Source organism: Dendrobates tinctorius, unplaced genomic scaffold (assembly GCF_039654945.1).
Source record: "Dendrobates tinctorius isolate UK_male_01 unplaced genomic scaffold, ASM3965494v1 ptg000029l, whole genome shotgun sequence".
Lineage (NCBI taxonomy): Eukaryota > Metazoa > Chordata > Amphibia > Anura > Dendrobatidae > Dendrobates > Dendrobates tinctorius.
Window position 1 is genome coordinate 51,675,761 of NW_027361697.1, and position 23,160 is coordinate 51,698,920.

The following is a 23,160-nucleotide window of genomic DNA, read 5'->3' on the forward strand; positions in this document are numbered from 1 at the left end:
AATATGTTAGCGCTATATAAAAATAAAGATTATTATTATCTGCTAATCAGTGGTGTGGGCGGGGTTATAAAGGGGTCAACATTCTGAGCTCTGCTAGATCTGCAGCAGGACAAACTGTGATTATATCACACCTACTGCACCCACTAAACTAATCAGGGTATCTGTCCATATATTATTCTGCTGTCAAATTACATGGTAAAAATCTGCTGACAGATTCACTTTAAAGAGGTATTTCAACCAGTGGATAGGTGGTAAATGCTAGATCAGTGGAGTTTTGATTGCTGAAATCCCCATAAATTCCAACTACTTCCTCAGATTCTCCAAACTGAAGGTAGGAGGAGTTTACATTATCCAGTGCTCAGACATGGTACTTACTACTCCAAGCAAAGTCTATGACACTGACGAAGACATCTTGGCACAGGGAGATAAATAGTTAAATGAGGGTTAAACAGTTCAATGGCAAGCAATAGGCAAAGTTAATGAGCAATAAACAAGATAACGGCAGTTCTTTAAATGACTTATCCTATCAGAGGCTTCCCAGTCCACAACTGAAGCATTGATGGCAGTGGCGCCAACAGCGGCTGGCACGGCGCTGTTCCAGAGGGGTCCTGCAAACAATGATCTGTCTTCTGGCGTCAGCGGTCGGTCTTCGGCACCTTCCGCTGAGCCCCTAGTCCCTAAGTTGGTGCGGCCAAAGTAAACAGGGTTGCAGCACTGACAGACTCCAATATGGACTGGCAAGAGTCAACTGGCAAGGTAGGCCTCAAAGGTATGTCCAGTGCACTGTACTCACAGTCACGGAGCGCACGTGTCTCTCTCTGAGCAGCTGCCGTCACCTGAATGGCTGCTCTGCACGGCTCTGCTCAGTTTGTGCTGCTCTGCGCCTCCACCGATACCAGTAAATCTCTAATGCAGTATGTCTCTCACACAGCTGTCCCAGATCTGTGCTCTGCGGCCAGGAGCTTTTCCCAACCAACTCTCGCTCGGAGTGCTCTGACCAACACGGGTGCTGCTGCGTGTCTATCAGTCTTGGGGAACACACCTCAGGATCCTGCACCCGGCCCCCACTCCTCCAGAGCATGGCTCCGCGCTGCCTCTCTCGCTGCTGAGCGCGCCTCACACCTGCCTCTGCTCTCACTGCCAGCGGGGAACTGACTCTTTTATTGCACGCTTTCTCCTCACTGCCTGGTTTAGCCATACCCCCTCTTCCTGGGTCATGGGGCCTGTCCTGTCCCCTATTCTTTCCCCCAGGCAACATGGGACGCAGCCTCAGCCGTTCCGGACCCAGTATAATGCAGGCACATGCAGCCCGGTCTTCCTCCTTACGCCACCAATCATGATCCTATCCATTTAGCATTTATATCACCTATCCAGTAAAGAGGTAATGAATGTTCTAGGATAGAGTACATATTAAATATACAGTATCTCTTTGATAATTTTTGGACAATGTACCAAAATTGATAGAAAATAGTTATAGTATATCAGACAAAGGACTTTCTGGACTCGATAGTAGCAAACCTTCAGGTTGTGGGAAGTATTAATTTAATGTTATTCACATAGATTTGTATGAGGTTTTAGTCTGGTATCATTAACTGACACAAATTCGAAATCTTGAAAATTGGTCAAAAACGAGACCCTTGTGTCCTTATGCTGTTACTTTTCGATGTTGTTAGTGTTACAGATTCTGTTATACTCTAAAGTTTATTAAAAAGATAGTCAAAAGTAGAAGTATTCCAAAGCTGAAAACTTTATATTGTCCATGTAATATTGTTGGAAATTGGTCTCTGATATTTGCCATTTTGCTCCAAATTGCCTATTTGAAAAGTCTCCGTAACAAGAAAATTAAAGTGGAGTGATTGTGTTCTGGTGTCACAAAATCCTCTCATTCATAGCTCTTATACCATACAGTACACTGTGCAGAATGAATCCTCTGTGCTGTCAAACCCATGTATTCTCCCTGTGTAAGATTTCGACAAGGGCACATTCCTCTGTGAGTGTGTTCTCCGTGAGCCTCGTAAAAATGTCTAATGAGATATATTCCTGCCAGCAGGTTACCAAGTGTCTTTCACATTGCAATAAAACTACTCTCACAAAAGAAAAAAAAAGACAACCCTTTTTACCTTTAGTAATAGAAATATTCTTTGCAAAGCACTTTTAGAAGAAGTTCTGTTACTTGTAGAAGTATTGTCACTTTAAAAAGAGCTGACGATAAGCCAGACCTGGTAGGGTCATAAATCATAAGTAGAAGAAAAGTGGATTCTAAAGAAAAATCAAAATGTACCATCTTTCCGATGAATTGATGGATGAATGGCATGAACCTTTGGCTAGTTACTGAAATATGTCTATGGAGAAGGCTTACATTCAGACCACAGATGGGACAGAAGATAGGGCCAATCTGTGATGGTCCAACTAGTAATAGCCCCATAGGGTATGTCTGCATGTTATACATGTCCATGGTTAGACTGCTGAGTATAATGGATCAAGAAGATGTGATTTGGTCATTATAGCACTTTGGTCCCATCAACATAACGTGATCTGAAGCTGAACTCAAGCATTTTCATGTAGACCATTTAGGGTGTTCAGTGGACAAGAGCAAATAACTTGGAAACCATAAAACATCTGTAATCTGGAGTCTAATTATATTATTTTCAGCTATCATTCACTAGGTCTCTTCTCTGGGTCAGTAAATTCTGGTAGCTAAGCTAAGATTATTCTGCAGAAACATGGAAAAGATGAGAAATGGACAAAGTAAGGAGGAACCGGAGCTCACCAAACTCCCCTTGAGTCCTCATCAAATCAGTTTTATGGTCCAATATAAGTCTCTGCTCATTTTTTAAATTATAACACATCACAAAAAATTGACAACAAATGCTGAGCTATAAGACTGGAGATAATTAAACAAAGATGAGTCCCTTTCTGGTGATGAGTTTATTATGTTTCCCTGCTTTGAGAACTTGTGTTCAAGATTAACCCAGCTCCTCGTCCTTATTTGTTTGTTATTTATTAGACTTAATGTCATTCAGACAACAATGGTCTTCTTAGAATGCTGCAGTCCACTCTCCTTCCATGGTCATATTTTATTACCTACAGACCAGGGGCTGTGCAATATCACAGAGGCCCAAGAGGTAAAAGGCCCACTTCCACCTCCTAAGCATGTTGAGCTGTGCATTATGATGAGCTATTGGACTGCCAAGAGCCCACATTTTGTTCTTACACAGGGGACCTCTTCTGTCTGTGTGCATTCTTGCTTCTGATAGGTCAATGTGTTAGATGCACCTTGGATAGCCTTCTAGGCATTGCTTAGTGAAGCACCCAAACATCTTGCCACTAAAGATCATGCAGACCAAGGGAACTTTCAGACTGCTTCTCCTCTAGCCCCACATTTTGCCATCCAGTCTCCAGCCCACCACTGGTGGGCAAACCACTTTGGTCCACCACTTCATCTCCCGATGACCAAATCTATGCAGGTTTTCAGTACGCCATAGATTCCCAAGTGAATATGCTGCAGGCCTACCTATCCTGTAGGCCAAACTGCAGTTCTATCTTGGACCGCACGTGGACCATCGCATCTCTTTCTGACTGCTACATATCTTATTTTAGTGTTTCCTGTCTACTCCTTGTAAATGTCTTCTGCTGCTAATGTTCCATTCCGCATGAGGCCCTTTCTGGACCTATACTGACATCTATACCCCCTTTGTAGCCGAATAGCTGAGAAGACTGTCATAGCCATGGGCAGAGATGATCTAGATCAGTGATGGCAAACCTTTCTGAGACCGATGCTCAAACTGCAACCTAAAACCCAATTATTTATGACGAAGTGCCAACAGGGCAAGTGGAGCGCCCTGCAGGGCCGATGGTTACATGGTGCTCTTTTAAAGGGGAAGTGTGTCACGGTGGTAATAGTGACCCGGTCCGTGGTCCAGTGTAGATGGAAGTTCAATGAGGGGGAAGATGGTAGGATAATCATAGGGAAAGGGGAAATCGTGACGCCACCCGTGGTATTCGGCAAGAGTAGCCGACTCTGCAATTCAGATTGTCTGCGACGGTGTTAGGGCAGCAGAGATGGTGAAGCTCTCCACGGGCAGAGCTGTGTCCCAGGGCAGTTAAGCCGGTGATGGTGAATGTGGTGTAAAGCAGGTGAGATGTAATAACATGAAGGACACAGTTGGGTGCAGTTTCTTGGTTTTTACTCACAATTCTTGTGCACACGATGACCCGCTTGGCACTGTGTCCTCCGGGGGAGTGGTCCAGCAAACTCTCAGGTGAATTGGTGACACCTTTTTAGGACTCCTTTATGTTCTCCTTTCTCGCCTGCCCTGCGCCTTCATAAGCAGTGCCCCCAATCCAGCAGCCTCGGACCTTGCCGAGCGACGTGGGTCAGGCCCCGGGGTCCTTTATCTCTACGGCTGCCTTTTTGAGGAATGCTTGTGGATTTGGTTGTCGCACTACAGTCACTACAGCCTCCGGCTTACTAGTTGAGCCTTGTTCGATATTCTCCACTAGACTTAGGGGCCGGCTAACTGTCACTGATTGGATGTCCTCAAACACTCCACTTCCTAAGCACCTCCCCTTCTACCTACCTTCCCCACTAACTCCCCAACACCCTTTCCTAGCCAGCCTGGGATGAGGCCATCCTCCCGAAGGGTACACCCAGATGCCCTGACTAAACTAGTGTGTTGGGTGCGAGTATTAGGAGTCCTGGGTGGTGCTCCCTCCTTACCTGAGGGTGGGATACCACACCTCTGGATGAGGTGCAGTACCTCTGTGGCGACTGGACCCTCAGGGGTGCCACACAAGCGCTGCAAAGGAGGAGAGTCAGCCACTGCCAACTCTCTTCCCTGTACAGCACTTGCCGTCCCTAAACCCTGATGATCAATTCTATTATGTAAACAATTCATTGATTTTAAACTTACCTTTGCAGTCTTCTCTTCTGTTCAGCAGGGGGGCTTCAAGCTCATGCGTGCTTATCACACACTGAAACTGAGCCACTCACACTGCCCTTTCCAGACATAGCAGTTGGATTGATCTTTAGGGAAAAAAATACAGAATATTAGATAGATAGAGAGATTTTAGCATGGAATCCAAGCAGATTCACAGTATGAATATCTCTAATCTCTAGCCACAGTCACACAAATGTGATATCACTTACTGTATCTGGCTGCTGCTGACTTCTGAATCCTGGTGTGGAGATGGCTGGCTTGGGAAGCTGGCTGGCTTGTGGATAGCACCTGGCAAGAATGGCAGGCTAGGAGGCTTCACCGTGAACTGAAAAAGTATAAATATTTACTGCGGCTCCACATTTGTCAAAAAATATATATAAAAAAAAAAATAAATAAAAAAAATAATCGCTGGCAGTCCAGGTGCTGAGATTGCAAACAACCGCCAAACTAGTAACAGGTACACACTTTATCTTTTAATTACTGTGCTCACCACCCGCCCAGTTAGAATGGTCCCACAGCCAGTAGTTATGTTCCCATCCCGATCCCCTTCTTGTAGTAATATGACCCATCATTGTCCCCCTCTTTTAATAATGTGCCCCATCCTGCTCCCCTTCATGTAGAAATGTCCCATCATGATCCCCTTCATGTAGAAATGGCCCATTCCACCACCTCTATCATTTCCTCCTCCCCACCACCCCATTATTGCTCTTTCGACCACCACCATCATTTCCCTTTCCACCACCCCGTCATTGCCTTTTCCCCCACCACCCCATCATTGCCCTCTCCGTCACTCCCATTATTGCCTTCTCCCACCTCCCCATCATTGCCTTCTCCATCACTCCCATCATTGCCCTCTCCCCCATCACCCCATTATTTAATTCTCCATCACTCCCTTCATTGCCCTCTCCTCCTTGACCCCCATCATTGCCTTCTCCATCACTCCCATCATTGCTCTCTCCCCCATCACCCCCATCATTGGCCTCTTCCCCATCATTGCCTTCATCATCACTCCCATCATTGCTCTCTCCCCCATCACTCCCATCATTGCTCTCTCCACATCACTCCCATCATTTCCCTCTCCCCCATCACTCCCATCATTGCCCTCTCCCCCATCACCCCAATCATTGCCTTCTCCATCACCCCTATAATTACACACACACATACAGTACACCTCTCCACGTGCTCGCCGGCAGCTTCCACTCACTGGCACAGTGGCGACGAAGCTGAATGATGATGTCATCCAGCCACGCCGCTGACTGCCATGTGAGGCAGGAAGCCACAGCTCCGGAGAGAGGACACTTGCAGATGAGGCGATGCCGCGTGCCAGGAGAGAGGGCTCTGCATGCCCTCTCTGGCACGCGTGCCCTAGGTTCGCCATCACTGATCTAGATTATTATACTTATACATAGTGGTGGCCATTTATCTACTAGATATAGTTGTTTGTATGTCCTGTCTAGTATTGTCCAAAGCTTCCATAAATTGTTATGTCACAAGCAGCACTATAAATTGGTTTTGGCTTAATTTGGGAAATAAACACCAGCCTTTGCTGCATCTTATGTGCAGTTTTTATTGCATAACCATTGAAATGATATGATTATGTATGGTATTAAATGTGATAAATTGAAGCTTCTTAGCTGCGGTGAGTCGATACACTACGATCCCTAACAAACACAAACTGCAAACACTTCTGCTAACAATGTAAATGGTTTGTATGGATTGGAGATATATCACTGAAATTACTTCATTATCATTTACATTCTCCTATAATCAGTTTCGATCAATTTTACTGTCTTGCATGCTCGTTAACATTTGCATTGGGCTAATATTACAAAGACGTGTAGACTCAGCCATGTGACAAATGATCTTGGTATTTAATATTTAAGGAATTACTATTTTTTTCTTTTAATTAGTTATCATCCAGGAATTGCAAAGTTATTAATTTTTGTATTATACTTCAATAAGTTGTTTTGCTTCCTTCTCTTACAAACTGCTTCAGTGCTATGTCAATGCCCAATTCATGGTGGGTCTGTGTTCAAGACTTTCCCTTTCTGATTCTCTTTGCTTCCCACTCCAGGACAGGTAAAGTCCCATACACAGACAGAATAGAATGCATGGATCCTACTGAGCAGCAGTTGAAAGCAGATTCTAAAGTGGCATAAACTGGCCAGTGAAAAAACACTGAAGCATAGTGTTTGGGAGAGAAGAGAGCAAACTAATGATAATGATTCAGATGGAGTCACAGTGTGTTCTGTCGTACATCATTTCCGCCGTATCTATCTAAGGGTGCTTTCACATTGCGTTTTGGCACCTGTACTGTGGCCACATCAGGGCTTACATTCGAACCTCCCCCTCAAAACAGTATTCAGACATATGCGCTGACAGAACCATAGACTGGTTGCTGAAAGTTAAAGTGCTGCATGTTAGATCGTACATTCGCTCTGACAGCACCATAATGAGTCCCGTTTTGCAGAGGGTTCGGACAAAAGCCACTGAATGAGTGCCAAAATGCAATGTGAAAGCACCCTAAGGTGGCTGCCTTAAATAGGTGGATACGGCTGAATATTGTGTCCAGGAGAGCACACAGTCCGCATCAATATAGTCAATGGCCCCATTAGAGCATACACCTGAATCCCGTTTTCCAAGACTTTAGACATACGCCCGACAGAGCCATTGACATGAGGATAAAATGCAGTGTGAATGTAGCCTAAAGCCCATGTCAGTAGTTGCCCAAACAAAATCAGCTCCCGAACTCCTCGATAAGCTGCAGGTAGGACTCAGGGCTGAATTCTCTGTTAGCCTCAGAAGGCCTCTGCCTTTATCACATCTTCTCCTCAGGGTAAGTCTGGAGTATAGTTTATGAGATGTAAGTACATGGCGCAGATGTCCATCTCTTACTTATATATTCATACAATGTGGTCCCAAAGAGTTAATCCTCAGCTCCAGCACCGCCATAGTTGTGTGATATGAATACTTACTTGTACGTGCCGTAATGCCGGCTCTGTGCGATATCGGTATTACTAATAAGGCCTGAAGAGCTGATTAATCTGGGTATTACAATGGCACAGGCATCATTTTTCTTCTGATATTTGCTATTTGAGGTGTTGTCCGTGCACAGTGTGAGCTTCTTATTGAAGTCCTGCAGGCTGTAGGGGTGTTCTGCGTCACTGTCCTACTGCTGCACTACGTACTCCACTGTCTTGTGATCTCTGCTGAGGCTTCTCCAGCTTCAAAAGTCTCTGATGTCGGCACAGTGGTTTGACTGTGGTGGGGGGCCGGATTGGGGGTGGTCCACTGCTTACCACGACCAGACGCGGCAAAGACGAGACGGAGGCAGAAGTCAGTTTTAACAGATCCGGGTTTATTGGCCGTCCTCCTGACGACCTTAGCCATGCACCGCAGTTCCTTTTCAGCTCTCTGTTTCCAGGCCCGGGTACCTTTCACCTTCCCTTTAGTCGTGATGACGTCCCTCGCGGATCTTTCGCTGGGGCTGTCCTAGACCAATCTACCGCCAGTGCTTCACCTGCCCGAGGTCATCATCCAGTCGATACTCCCGGGGCCTCGTCTGTCCTGCGGTACGTCGTGTCAGGGCCACCCCCCTGACTGTCTTCTCTTGTTAGTCCCCTGGTCGAGCTCTTTACCATTCTCTGTCTTATGTCCTGAGTCCTCCTCTGTTGAGCTCCTCCCGGCACTAGCCTAGCCTCTGGAACCCCCAACCAGTCCTTTTTATCCCCTCTCTCACTGGGAATTCCCCTCCTGGGTTCCTATCTCCCCGCCGCCCATGACTAAGCAGTTTCTATAGCGGTAAGCTGATGTTAAGTCCTGAACTACACTCCCCCTGCCATCTTGTGGTCAAATTTCGGTACTGCACTCCCTTTTCTGTCTTTCCCCGCTGTTACCTTTCTGTCATTGCCAATCTCCGTCTGTAGTGGACAAATCGTCCCCTCCTACTTCCTGTCAAGTCTGTCCGTCAAGTCACCTTCCCCACATGACGGGCCTCGTGTGCGATCTTGGCATATACAGTATGTGCTGCATGCTGCATGAAAGCCTCAATGTAACTACATTGTTATCAGGGCTGAATACACAAAGTTATCATGTGTAAAAATGCCTCCTGTGTATCATCATTTCTTTGGGAAAAAGGCACAAAATGATCGCAACCATGCCATCTATGCATGAAAATTAAAGAGAATCTGTCAGCAGGTTTTTTACTATGTAATCTGAGAGCATCATAATATGGGGTCATTGACACTGATTCCAGTGATGTATTACTTACTGGGCTGCTTTTTGTTTCATTAAATCAGGAGGAGATTATCAGTAGAGGACTAGGTGTCCCGTGTTATGTAGTCCCCCCTGTTCTGTGTACACAGAACGCTTCCAATCAGAGTTGGGGGAGTTTACAGAGATCTGCAGCAGAGAAAACAGGGATTTTATAAAGATTGCTGCGGGCGGCCCAGTAAGTGACACATCCCTGGAATCAGGGTTTCTTCCCCTACATTATGATGCTTGCAAATAACATGACAAAAATCTGGTGAAAAATAACCTTTAACAGCTCCTTATCACCAATGTAGAATCTGTAGTTGATCTCCAATACCATGTGCCATTTATATTACTAGCATATTTTTATGTGGTAGGGGGCCCAGGGGCCATCATTGGGACTTCAGCATCCTTCAGCACCCCTAGCCTGAAAATCTCTTCTACACTGCAGACTAAGGCTAATTTCACACTAGCGTATGGGACGAGCTGCGGAGGGATGCGGACTTCCTCCATGAAGCTCCGCCCACTGCCGCACCTCCTCCATTCATCTCCACCTCCATCGGCATGCGGTCTGCGTACCCTATCTTTAGCATTGGGTACACATGCTGCAGCAAAATCCAACATGTTGCGTTTGGCGCAGGTCGCCACACCGTCAAAACGATGCATGCGGAGGCCTCTGCTTACATTGACACGGCCTGTGTACCCAATGCTAAAGATAGGGTACGCAGGCCGCATGCCGACAGAGGTAGAGCTGAATGGAGGAGGCGTGGCAGTGGGCGAAGCTTCACATTGGAAGTCCGTATCCCTTTGCAGCTCCTCCATACGCTAGTGTGAAACTAGCCTAAGAAAGAAATTCTCCAAATGTAAAAAAAAATCTTGATGAACATATCACAAATATACAAATCACAAAAAAACACAAATAAGTGATACTTTGTTAACCATGATTGGCAATATAGCATGATAACAGATGGTTGAAATTCAAAAATACAAAGGGGTGAGGTCGCCTGGCCATAGTATGCCGATGAGTGTTATAATAATACAAGCAAAAAGCATAAGTTAATAGACCAGGATTTATTGTAAATCAATTGATCAATGGTGTAACAAAGCACAATACTTAAAAGTCTCCTCACATTGGCATGTCAGGCCTGGCATGTCACTCTCCACAAGGAGAAACCTTACCCCTTGGCTTTCTATATCAACTGACCTTTAGATGCTATGTATTGTAAAAAGCGAGATACCAATTGGTTGGCACAGTTGTCACGGTTTTTTATAGATTCACATCATGAGTCGGTAGTTGACAGTATCGGCAGCAATTTGTATGGTTAATGGCGACTTAAAGATATTTTCTAAAAGCGAACAAAGAATTGGTGGAGCAAAAACCTCTCTAGAATAATGTTTTCAGCATGCTTTAACCCTTCAAGGTCTACATGTGCGAGTTTTCCCCCCTCATCTCCAATAAAAGACAAATTACTTTTCAAGAAGTGGGAAAATGCCGGGTCTCACATGGGCCAGGACATCACTGGAACTTTTAAGCCCCCGTTACACACAGTGAGATCGCTAGCGATATTGCTATAACGTCACCGATTTTGTGACGTAGCAGCGATATTGCTAGCAATATCGCTATGTGTGATACTTACCTCCGACCGCTCCCCCGCTGGTTATCGCTGATCTCGCGAGAACGTCCTGGGCCGTTTCTTGTCGTCAGCTTCCTGCTGGGCTTCCTGCTGTGGAGACGAGCAACGCGTGGAGCCGGGCGGGAGGACATCAGGATCGCCGTGTCTGACAGGTAAGTAGCGACCCCCGACCCCTGTGATGTCACTGGTGAGATTTGCCTGTGTGGCAGCTCACTAGCGACCACTTAGCGATGAACCAGCGATCCATATAGTTGTCGGGATCGCTGGTGCATCGCTAAGTGTAACGGTACCCTTAGTGTGCGCAATTAACCTTATCTAGATTACCTAATTTAAAGGGGACTGACTAACCACACATATCCTTTAAAATCATTTGGAAGGGTCTTTTGTTTCTTTGCATGTTCCCTTCTGCCTGGGCTTATCATAAGTTTATCCTGACAATGTTAATGAATTTTACTTTTAAACACTTTTTAATGTTCCTAATAAAAAGTATAATATAATATAATCTAGAATAATTCATTATTTTAAAATAAAAAAGTGCAGTATAATATATTCCAGAATAATTATTTCATGACAAAAATGTTTTTTTAATGTAAACTGTGATAGAAAAACCCCAGGAAATAATTCAAGGGTGTGATAAGTAGTTATGAGGTCCCATTACAAAGCTTTGAATAATTTAAAGAGTTATTCCAATCTTTTTACAGGAGCTCCCCATCCTCCTGACTTCCTGATTGATGGGGAGCAGGAAGTTTGCTGTGCCGATGGCCTGAATTTTGCTCTCCTGAAGGTGCTTCACCTTTGGAGCATCAGAAACATAGTGGGGCTTAGGGCTCATTCAGACATACGATTTTTCCAAGTAGGAGAAAAAAAAAACGGACTGATCAGATTTGGATCAGAGTGTGGTACAAGTGTCATCCGATTTTCTCATACACGTAGAAATTTTTTTTAAATTCTTCTCCATTCTGAAAATCCTAGAAATCTGGAACGCACCTGAACGTCATCCGTGTGCAGTCCAATTTCTTCACAGACCCCTGATTTGCGGGGTCGATTTTGATCTGATTCTTGGATCAAAATCGACCATGTCTTCACGATTTTCTGCTGATCTCTCAGTTCACAATAGATCATGAACAAGTGAAAGGCCCCTAGACCATCACAGGTACGAGTTCTAGCCATGAACATCACGGATAGCACTTGGACGCAAAAATCGGATGTTTGAGTGAGCCCTAAAGCTGGGGAGGATCACAGCGATTACAAACTCACAATAAAAGAGCTTGTGAGTAGGGATGAGTGGGCCCATGGAAGTTCGGGTTCTGGAACTGTACCTGAACTTGAACCTGAACCCCACTGAAATCAATGGGGAACCAGAGTTCAGAGCTGGAAAATCTCTGTCCTCTCAAATTATAAAACGGTTTGCCGGGAGAAGTCCATGTTCGGAGCTCAGCACCAGGCATTAGGTACCAGTACGAGCCCCAAGCTTTACAGTTCGGGTTCAGTCATCTCAACTTGTGAACAATATGACCAGTCTTCTTGGCAATGAGCAGCAAACAGGATGAAAAAACAAAGAAAAATCTGGGGAGAATGAGGCAAAATTTTAATCTATATACAGTATATACAACTAAAAATCTGTATTAGCCCGCTCTATATAAATCCACAGTTCTCGCCCGATTTGGGTGAAATTTGGCATGCCCCCTCTCCACCCACAGGAGCAGAATACTGTGCACATTACATCTCACTAGCATCCCCCGTCATGAGATTGGGGCCCCCCGAAGTTAGGCCCTATACATACTGTATAATGGAGAAATGTGAAGGTGAATGTAAAAGTGTTGAGGGGAAAACAACAGTTGTGACTGACAAATTAATAAAATGCCAAAATAATCAAAATTTAAAGTGGAAAAAAAAATACTGTGGCACTATGAAAATGTCAATTTCAGGGGCCACTGAGAATTTTACTTTAGCTACCACAACCATCAATTTAACTTATTTTCCGCAAGCGAAGCCGCAGGTATTCTACTAGTAATAAATAAATTGCAAAGTTGTTTGTTTTAATGAGCTTTTTCCAAAAGTACCCATCTTAAAAACCTTCAATTTTCTTTAAAGGGGTATTTCCATCGCCAAGATCCTATCCCAATGTGTAGTACGTGTAATAATAATAATATTAGCAAATACTTCCAATTAGAACTGTAGTATAGTTCTTCTGATTCGTTGTCTCTTTCCTCATGTGCAGGCATTGCAGGACCTTAGGTAACCATGGTTATGACCACTAGCAACTAGATGTCACTATATCAGGAGCCATAACCACGGATACCTAAGGTCCTGCAATGTCTGCACATGAGGAAAGAGATAGGACGAATCAGAAAAACTATACAACGTTTCTAATTGGAGGTATTTGCTAATATTATTATTATACCTACTAGATATTGGAATAGGATCTTGGAGATGGGAATAACCCTTTAGCTTAGTGGATATCACTAACAGCACCAATGCTCACATTAGCTCTCGATATTTAGTATACAGAGCCACAGCCTATGTAGGTGCTATACAAATAAAAAAAGTAGGAAACAAGTTTAATATAATAATTTGACCACTAGATGGCACAGTTGAGCTTGCATATGTAAATTACCGTTGAGTTGTATGGCGGTAATATAGCTTGAGCCATTCATCATGGTTTTCAAGGCAACCAAACTAATGAGGCTGTATTTAGAACAATGAAAGTGTGTCTAGTATCCCCTCATTGTCTGTTATGCTTCCTCTATGTCTTGTAAGTGCTCATATGTGTCTTTTTAATAGTGGATTTCACTAGGGGAAGTGAATGCAAGTGTCCAGAGTCAATAGAAGTAAAATTAAGGCTGTCATTTATCACCGCTATAAAATATGACATGCCAAAATTTTTTCCCAAGTTTTTCCATTATTTTGTTTCCTTAGGGCGACATCCAGCAGCTACTGATTGTCGATGACCCCAAAGCTGCGTATGACTACTGTGAACATTACATGACGGACTGTGACACCCCAGCCCCCAATATGCCGCAAGCTCAGGATCCAAGCGTTGATGAGGTAAGAGTTGCACCCTCTTCGCCCTCGGATTTTGACATTGACATGCCGGCCATTTTCTACCTAAAGTGACAAGCGCTATGGAAGATAAATTAATGGAATGGCCCGCATCTCAATGCTTGTGTTTGGGGATCAAAAAGCATCAGCTGCTTTTATATCGTTATTCTCGGTGCATAAAGATGGTGATTATGGAAAAAGGAGCAGAAAGGAAAGAGATTCTGTGTGTCATTCTACAAATGAGGAATTGTATATTGAAGCAAAAATCTGATTAATTGCCATGAGCGACGGTATTTTTTTCTGTTAGTTCAGCTTATCTAACCACAATAAAAGGGATCCTTTGCACTATGATCACTCTATCACATGAGGAGCTTATTCCAGGAACAGCACTAGACTCATTCTGGTATTGCATTTAAACCTCATTTAAATAAATTGGCCTGAGCTGCAATACCTGATCTCGCCTAATGACTAGAGTGGTGCTGTTTCTTGAAAAAGAGGCCTTTTTTTCTAATGTTATGTAGCCTCTTAATTCATTTCAACTCTTTGACTTTAGAACAAAAAGATAATACAAATAATATATTCAATTCCTTATTACTTTTAATTGCATAGATTCTTAGAATTATTTCTAGCATTATTTTGCATTAACCATATTTTCCATTACTTCCTGTTTCTTTGTAGTTAAAGGGGTTTTTCAAGATCCGTTTCAAAACGTAAAAATGTCCAAAACGTTTGTAATATTGTTAGGATTGACAAGTAGTTCAGCTTTGACCACGTATATAGTCAGAAAATCGTTTTAACCAGGTAAACACAGCGCTCACCGTTGCTTCCTTACATCCTGGTAATGGGCGTTCCATTATCTTCACAAATTACAATTGCCATCAGTCTTTTGCTTATCTTAGGAGAAACTGCAACTTTCTGTTGCTACAACCTGAAAAAAAAGATAAATTCATAGTCTCTAAAGAACTATTAAATTTTAATGAAAATAGAACATTAAAATGTACATAACTTTGATAGAGTAACTCAATGGGGGACTAGCTAATACACATAATTATATCCAATTTCCTTAGTGCTACATAGCATATAGTAAAAATACCAAAATTAGATATAAACCTCATCAGCTTGTTTATGCTGATGGTATAAGTTGCTTTAAATGATAGGCAATAATAAGGAGATGACTAACATCTTTATGCAGACTAATGTGGTGTGTGGTCCTGCTGCCCCGACGTACGTTTCATCCATTGCTGCATCAGGGACCGTACACACGATGCATTTTACCTATGAGATAGCCGGTTAAGTGTAGACACTCAGATGATTTTGATATTTTTAATATATGCTATGTGGCACTAAGGAAATTGGATATAATTATGTGTATTATGTGGTCCTCCATTGCATTACGCTTTTGAATTGACATGCATTTTAGTTGTCTATTTACAAATAAATTTAAGAATTTTTTTTTCTTTTTTTTCAGGTGGTATACATAGTTCAGATGTGTCTTTAGTGATTATTCATTAAGTATACATGCTCTATATGCTGGTAGCCATTAACTTTCTGTTGCTGTCTGAGATTGCAGCTCCAATACAGCCATTGCTTCCCTTGATCACATACATGCCTGCTGTTTGACAATTCTGTCCGCCTTTGGAATTTTGCATCATCACATACTGCCCATCCATCTCTGCTACAGCCCATATATAATACTGTATATATACACACGCACGCACACACGTAGCAAAAGCACAGTCTTCAGATGTAGTTGCCAAAAAAATCCAACAATTACGCAACACAAACATTTCATTCTGGGTGAAGCGCTGCAAAAATTTAAGGCAAGTGTGGAAAAAGTTCTGCAAAGGAAGAATGCTTTAAACAACAGCATTCATTTTTCTATGTACACCTTACGTAAAGTCAAAAATTTTATTGGTTTATAGTCAGGTGTATGAGTGTTAACATATTACACCAAACAGGTGATAATGATCGTCAGTTTCAAATTCAAATTGGAACACAGTCATTAACTGAAACAGAAACAGCTGTGTACGAGGCTTAAAACTGGGTGAGGAACAGCCAAAATATACTACCGGGAAGAGGTTGTGGAGACAGTTTTATGTCACAGACCACACTCCATGGAAAGACTGAGCACGGCAACAAGACACAAGGTAGTTATACTGCATCAGCAAGGTCCCTCACAGGCAAAGATTTCACACCAGACAGGAGTTTCAAGATATTCTGTTTAAGCTCTCTTGAAGAAGCATAAATAAATGGGCAACTTTGAGGACCATAGTGGTTGGCCAAGGAAACTTAACGGGAATGTGTCAGCAGTTTTTTTTCTATTTAATATGAGATCAGCATGATTTAGGGGAAGAGAGCCTGATTCCTGTGATATGTCACTTGCTCAGCAGCTTACTGTAGTTCCAGTACGATCAGTGATTTACCTGTTGTTGATTATCACTAGGGGACTAGGTGTGAGGTGCAAACTAGAAGAGCTATTCTGTGTAACTCCGCCCAAATCTGTGATTGGCAGCTTGATTAGAATGCACACAGGAAGCTTCCAATCAGGGGTGGGGTAGGGGTTACACAGGGCTCAGCATTTCAAAATCTGTTACATTTACAGCAGGGAAAACAGGGATTTTATTGAATCTGTACCAAGCAGTCCATTAAGTGATACATTGGTGGAGTCGGGCTCTCTGTTCCTACATCATGCAGCACTCAGATGCCATAGCAAAAACCTGATGACAGATTACCTTCCACTAACAGATGAAATAGGCATCATGCTTATTTCCCCTCGAAATTGGAATATGACCAGTGGTGCCATCAGCCCAAAACTGGCAGCAACCAGTGGGACTCAGCTACACCCATCTAATGTTCGGAGAAGTGTGGAAAGAAGTGGTCTTCACGGAAGAACTGCACTCAAAAAGTCATACCGGCTTATCTTTGACATGGAACTAAAGCCAAGCAACTCAATTATTCTTGGAAAATATAGGAACGGGATTGTACAAAAATATCAGTGGGTTCTCTGGACTGATGAATCATAATGTGCAATATTTGGCTGTATCAGAAGGCAGATTGTTCTCAGAAGGGCTGGAGAGCAGTAGAATAATGAATGTCAGCAGGCAACAATGAAGCATGGTGAAGTTTCTTTGGAGAATTTCAACAAACCAAGTTGGTGATATGGTCAGGATTAACGGCGTCTTCAGTGCTGAGAAATTCAGGCAGACATTTATCCATCATGCAATACCATCAGGCAGGCATCTGATTGGCTCCATATTTATTCTGCAGCAGGACAATGTCGTTAATGTGGAGTTCTGGAAGTGATCATATTACCCCAATAGAGATGTGATCTCAACATCATCAGGTCTGTCTGTGATTATATGAAGAGACAGAAGAGTCTGTGCAAGCCAACATCCACAGAAGATCTGTGGTTAGTTCTCCAAGGTGTTTGAAATAACCTCTCTGCTAAGTTCCTTCAAAAACTGTGTGCAAGTGTACCTAGAATAATTGATGCTATTTTGACCGCAAAGGATGACAACATCGAAAAATTATTTTAATTAGATTTTTTCTTTAGTTCATTTTCCCATAATTTTGATGCTTGATATTTTTTTTAAAAGCATGCTTACATTGCAGAATTATTTTTGAATATGCCTTAAACTTCCCACAGAGCTCTCTGTGTACATTTTAGTCTTAAGTTCAGCTGAAACCGCAGATAACGCCAGGATCAGCCAACTGTCCAATGTGCACATTGGCCTACTAACTCTCATTTTATGTCTTTGACTGAGAGAAGGACCAACCCTGCTGGATGCCTAATAGACGATTCTTTTCTTCAGCTCCAAGATACGCTGTTGCTTGAAGGGTTTGGAGGAGGACAGAGGAGTCTATCATTGGCTCTATCAGAGAGCACAAGAATGCTTAGGCATGCAGAATGTTCCTATATATGGGAGGGGATGGCGGGAATTATTATTATTTATTTATATAGCGCCATTAATTCTATGGTGCTGTACATGAGAAGGGGTTACATGCAAAGTTATAGATATCGATAACAGTAAACAAGTTTCCACAACAAATTTACAATGACAGACTGGTACAGAGGGGAGAGGACTTACATTCTACGGGATAGCGGGGAAAAGACAGAAGAGGGGGGTGCAGCTCTGGTGGTGATGAGGCGGCAGCTCAGGCGGTGGTGAGGCGGCAGAATGGTAATGGGAATGATAGTTGGCGGCCGAATGATTGTTCAGCCTACATCTATCTAATGTGTATAGGGGCCCTAAGTTCTTACTAGCCTCTTTTTGAACATAGAGTCAACTAGGATGGACAGAGCAGGAGGACTTATTGTGCTGGCGATGTCACAATACAACTTTCTTATCAGCCCTTCTACGTACAGCCCAATCCTGCAGTACATCACTACTCTCAACCTCTCTATGTACAGCCCATTTTGCAGTACACTACTCTTATCACCCCCACTATATACAGTCTCATTCTGCTGTACATCATAACTTTCAGCTTCTCTATTTACAGCCTCCTCTTGCAGTGCATAGCTCCCTCAGCCCCTCTATAAACAACCCCATACTGCAGTACAGTACACTTCTCAATTCCTGTATAGCCCATATGTTACTGTAGCACATTGCTCCTCTTAGCCCCTCTATATACAGCACCCTGCTTTACATTGCTTCCCTCCAGATACAGCCTCCTCCAGCAGTACACTGCTCCTCTCATTCCTCTCTACAGCAAAGCTTCTGCAGTAGTACATAGCTATTCTAAGCCTTTCTATACACAGCCTCTTATAGCACATTGCTCCTTTCGGACCATTTATATGCTGCAAACATCCAGCGTCACATCACTTTTCAGCCCTATCTATGTACAACTTCTTTCAGTTCATTGCTCCACAGCCCCTCTATATACAGCCTCATCTTGTAGTACAGCTCTCCTCCCAGCCCTTCTACATACAGCTCCTTCAATTAGTGCGTTGCTTCTTGTAAGTCTTCTGCATTTGGTACCATCTTGCAGTATATCAGTCCTGTCAACCTCTTTATATAAGTTACTATCTTGCAGTATATCACTTCTCTCAGCATCCTATCTATACAGTCCTCCTCTGCAGGACATTGCTACTTTCAGCCCAGCAGTATACAGCCGTTCAACTGTGCATCCAGCCTCCTTCAGCAGGATACTACTCCACTCATCCCTCTCTATATACAGCCTCCTGCAGCACAAGGCTCCTCTCAAGCCTTATCCATTCAAGTTTCGGAAGCTCATTTCTCCCATCAGACCCCTTATGCAGTACATCGTCCCATCAGACCCTCTATTAACAGCCTCCTCCTGCAGCACATTGCTCTTCTCAGTTCCTCTATATACAACCTCCAGCAGCACATCACACCTCAGCTTTCTTTATATGCAGCCCCATTCTGCAGTGTATCACTCCTTGCAGCCCCCTCCTTCAGCACATCACTCCTCATCCCTCTTTATTTACGGCCTACTTCAGTACATCTCTCCTGAATACACAGCTTCATGCAAGGCCTGTCATCTTCTGTCAGGGTTAGGAGCGCAACTCCTAATGGACATACCTAATCAATTCTGCTTCCAATCTACCACACTCCGGTACCTCCAATAACTTTTTCTAATTCTTGAGAACCGGTTACAACAGTAAAGAACCAACGAGTCCAGTACTTATTAGTTAATTATGGGCTCTATACCAGGGTTCCCCAACTCCAGTCCTCAAGGCCCACCAACAGGTCATGTTTTCAGGATTTCCCTTGTGTTGTACAGGTGATGCAATTATCACCTGGGCAATACTAAGGAAATCCTGAAAACATGACCTGTTGGTGGGCCTTGAGGACTGGAGTTGGGGAACCCAGCTCTATACAATGAATACAGTGATTTTTCCCTATGGTACTTCATTTGATGTTTTTCCACTGGACAGTGATTATTTCCTGTTTTACTTAGTAAATCCGGTGGAGAGGTGGGAGAAATAGTAAGGCAATAGGAATCCAATGGCTCAATCTGCCGGGTCCATGTTGTCTTTGTGTCTGCACTTTGCCTTCCAAATTAGAACCATGTGTTTTTGCCATGGGAGAGATCTCTCTGGAGGCCCCGACTTCTGAAAATGTACAATCCATTGATACAAACATCCCTCAGAGCTACTGTGTAACACGATAACGCTGCTTCTTGTGGAAAATAGGAGCGCTGAGATCATCGTGGAAATATTCAGAGGCATTCAGGGAAAATATATATTCAAAAGAAATTCACCTCTAATGCGTTTTCCAGACAATGTCTCTATACTGCTGTAATTTGTGGTTTCAAATGGTTTTAACCCGTTCATTGCTTTCCGAGGGTCTCGCTGTGACTCAAAAACCCAGGATACAGTATAGAGTCTGATCATTGGACAATTTTTGGTAGCCACCAATTTATGCAAATCAAAATTTGACCCACATGTGTTACGACTTATTGTGTTTAATGTATTAGGAAATGCCCATAGACTCGTGAGAAAATACTATTTGGCTTTTTAGATGCTCTATAACACTTCTAAAGAACGGAGCTATATCATTACCATGCTATCTTTACCCATGGCGTATGTAGTCAATTAATTGCAGCACTTCTAATTAAGTCACTGTTTTATATCAGTCTTTGTCTTTTCGATGGGAACCATAAAAATTAATGTTAAAATAAGTTGGGCCAATGCTAGATTATAAAGGAACGGAGAAGAGAAAGGAAACTTAAAAACATAGGGCCTGATTTGCACCTTTTTTTGTCGAGTTTCTGGTGCTTTTTGCCTGTTTTTCATTTTTGCTTAATTTTTCTTTTAACGTTTGCTTTTTTAAAGTCTATTCTATATTTATGTATTTTTTATAAGTTCCCCATTGTGGACAGAGTTTTCACCTCATTCATCACTTGTGAAAAATTGCAAAGCAGGTTGTGAATGTGCTACTTACGCCCCTCCACACACTCACCTGGAGTGATTATTTTGCATAAAATAAAATCAAAAGCTGGGCCAAAGGAACTTTTAAAAAAAATTCTCAACTATAAAAATAGCAAAAATGCAATGGTATTTACCAGCCAAGGTCACAGAAACTAATGCACAACGAGAATGCAGCGCACCCCATTAATAAAGGTGCAGGTAACACAAGTGCAAAATATTGATGAAACAACCACTCACAACCTTCCAGTTCATAGAGGGGGTGATTGCCCACAGTATTAGAGTGCACACAGTTGATGCTTGGAATAGAGCGCAAGTCACCCAGCTAACAGCCTATTACAAGCCCTACTATTAGATCAGTCAGACTGCCCGACAGTCTATAAGTTGTAGTGCACGGAGTAGGTGCAGTGTGACAAACAGGCAGTAACCACAGGAAAGTTCTATGCAAAGTCTCTTTAATGCTCAGCGTACTCACAAACAGAAAACAAATGGTATCCTCCGGATCGCAGCCGGGAAACAAGACAGTCCGTGACCGAGACTGGTTGTTGTGGGTGACTGCACCACCATTTACGCTGAGGGAAGCGAGGCCTTTTGGGTCCGTGTAAGGCTACTTTCACATTATCGTTTTTTAGCGCAGCGCTTCATGCGCAATAAAAACGCATGCAAAAACCACATCAAGCGTTTTGCATGCGTTTGCGTTTTTTAGGCGAAAGCGGTTTAACCAGTTTCAAGTCATGTTAACTCTTAAAACGCATGTGTTTTTTAACGCAGGCGTGCGCATGTCCATGCGCATGCTTCGTTCCTATAGACTGTAATGCGTTATTTTGTCACATTCCGTGCGCAAGTGTGCGCGTGCGTTTTTTCGGTGGACCCAAAAATGCAACATGTTGCGTCTGGCGCGCCTGGGCGCACAGCTTAAAAAATGCATGCGCACGAAAACGCATATGAACACATGCAAACGCTAGGCCATGCGCCCCCCATGTTAAACTTAGGTGCGCATGACACATGCGCATGGACGCGCACGATGCACTACATAAAAAAAGGTAATGTGAAACGAGCCTTACTTCACACATCCTGAAGCTTTGCAGAGCCACCTCCTCTGCAATTTGCAAAACCAACACTGACACGTCCAAACCTTTGCTGCAGGATTTTAACAAGGAATCTGTGGCCATAGGCCACTTGTAAGACCTGACTGGGAGGAAGTGGATCGCCCCACTGCCATCCTGTAGTCCGCTCCAAAAATAAAAACCCATGGAGGGTTTTCTTAAATTTGCCTTGGGCAAATAGCTTGCCCAAAACCAAAACTTACTTTTGTTTTGCACTGCAATCACAGCCATGCCTGTGACTGCAATGCACTCCCGCGGCCTCAATACGCTTCTGTGCTCATCCTGCGGGACACATAGGGACTCTCGCATATGACACCTGTCACTGCCTCGCAAAGTGCATCATTGTTTTTATGCATGCCAATAAATTTCTGCGTACATTTTCTTACATTTTTGCAAAAACAGGAAATTCTTTGCACTAAGTATTTAAAAAAAGCAGGTTAAAGACAAAAATAAAAACAATTTTTAATTTTGCACAAAATTCATGAACCAAGTGCCCCATTTTAAAGAATTTTATAAAATAAAATTCAATGTAGCAATATAAAAAAAAGAAAAGTAACCCAAAAAAAAAATAATAAATGATGAATCAGGCCCCAAATGTTCCAAAAATATCAATATTAGGTAGGTTTATAGGAATAGATCACATCTGAGTAGTGGAACCTATTACCATCAAAGTCACAATAAAACTATACAGCAGCTTCGTCACGGCTACGACTACAGTCACTACTGATGGAATATGCTAAATAAACATAAAAGGCCACATTCCAAAATGTTCTGGAATTTTCGCCTACGTCCTAACATGGCGTATTAGTTTGGTTAGGACCTTATAAGGACCCTATAAGCATACATTTATAGACTGTGGTGAATATGTCACCGACACATGAGACGTCCCGGTACTGCCTGTGAAAATGTTTTATGTGTCGGATCATTCCAGCATTAGTCAAAGGACATGACGCTCTCAGCTATTTCTTGCCCGGAGTAAAGTGGTTCCAATCTAAATGTACAGTGAAGGGAACAGATATTTTAATAGGAGTCTTCAAACACTTGGAGAAGTTCAAGAAGTTTGACCCATTTGGCCGCTCATCTGAACATGTCTATGGGCAACTAAAACCGACCATTTTCCAAACAGTGGTTGTCAAAAATGTCATCATGGTGAAAAAAATTATAAAGTTGACCTTCACGCCCATATTTCTTCCCAATTTTAGTTATGATGGAAATCAAATGGTCAATTATTTCTAGTCATACGGTTATATTTGATGTATTTTTGGGAAATAATTTCATAGTAATTGCTATTAGTA

General features: G+C 42.9%; 1 protein-coding gene across 1 annotated transcript in view; it reads left to right on the forward strand.

The window, feature by feature from the left end:
- The window catches only part of COL11A1 (collagen type XI alpha 1 chain), a 248,884-nt gene that overhangs the window by 78,605 nt on the left and 147,119 nt on the right, over nt 1-23,160 (forward strand). Inside the window, exon 5 of the mRNA XM_073571713.1 lies at nt 13,745-13,873. Within this exon, the coding sequence (XP_073427814.1) occupies nt 13,745-13,873 (129 nt within the window). The remainder of the gene's footprint in view (nt 1-13,744; nt 13,874-23,160) is intronic.